This window comes from Rhincodon typus, unplaced genomic scaffold (assembly GCF_021869965.1).
Source record: "Rhincodon typus isolate 14 unplaced genomic scaffold, sRhiTyp1.1 hic_rhity00003659, whole genome shotgun sequence".
NCBI classification, from domain to species: Eukaryota; Metazoa; Chordata; class Chondrichthyes; order Orectolobiformes; family Rhincodontidae; genus Rhincodon; species Rhincodon typus.
The window spans coordinates 1,369-2,180 of NW_025969297.1; the positions used below are offsets into that span (position 1 = coordinate 1,369).

Below are 812 nucleotides of genomic sequence, written 5' to 3' on the forward strand. Positions count from 1 at the left end.
TGTCTCTCTCTCCCTCTCCATGTCTCTGTGTCTCTCTCTCCCTCTCCCTGTCTCGGTGTCTCTCTCTCCCTCTCCCTGTCTCGAAGTCTCTCTCCCTCGCCCTCTCCACCTCTCCCTCTCTGCCCATTGAGACACTCCTTCAAATCAAAGGTTTTGACCAAGCCTTTGCACACATATCCTGATAGCCCCCGATGAGGCGTCTAGAATCAAAGAATCCAGGCGAGACCCTTCGGCCCATTGAGCCTGTACCGTCAAAGGGTACCGCTGCCTGCAGTGGTCCCCCTTTCCTGCACTAACCCACAGCCTTGAATGACACCTCAAGAGCTCATCCAAGCAAAGGCAGTGACGTTTCCTGTTTGAGCTCCCTTCACAGGCACCTACCTATAAATCCCATCTAAAACTTCTCCCTCACTTCCAAACTATCTCCTTTGTCACTGTCCCTTTGATTCAAGGGAACAGCAGCTTTCTATCACCCCCCGCCGACCCCCTCTGTCCTTGCCCCTCCTAATTTTATCACCGGCTTCCCCCCCACCCCGAGCCGAACTCCTACCCCGCACCTCGAAGACTCTGCCAACTGGGGATGGGTTTACGTTTGGTGTAATCTTGCTGTAGCCGCTGCCGTGTGTTGGCTGATTCTGGGCAATATGTGTGTGTCTCTCTCTCACTCCTCCCTGTCCACTCCCCCATCCCGACCCTGCAGAGCACAGAGATGGAACCCGAAGACAGCGGGGGGAGCGTCTCCCAGAAACAGAAGATCTCATTTCTTGAGAACAACTTGGATCAGCTTACAAAGGTTCACAAACAGGTGAGGG

General features: G+C 54.2%; 1 protein-coding gene across 1 annotated transcript in view; it reads left to right on the forward strand.

Annotated features, from left to right (window-relative positions):
* Positions 1-812, forward strand: part of LOC125481806 (kinesin heavy chain-like) — a 14,901-nt gene that overhangs the window by 1,041 nt on the left and 13,048 nt on the right. Inside the window, exon 3 of the mRNA XM_048593719.1 lies at positions 701-805. Coding sequence (XP_048449676.1) covers positions 710-805 — 96 coding nt within the window. The 5' untranslated portion in view covers positions 701-709. The remainder of the gene's footprint in view (positions 1-700; positions 806-812) is intronic.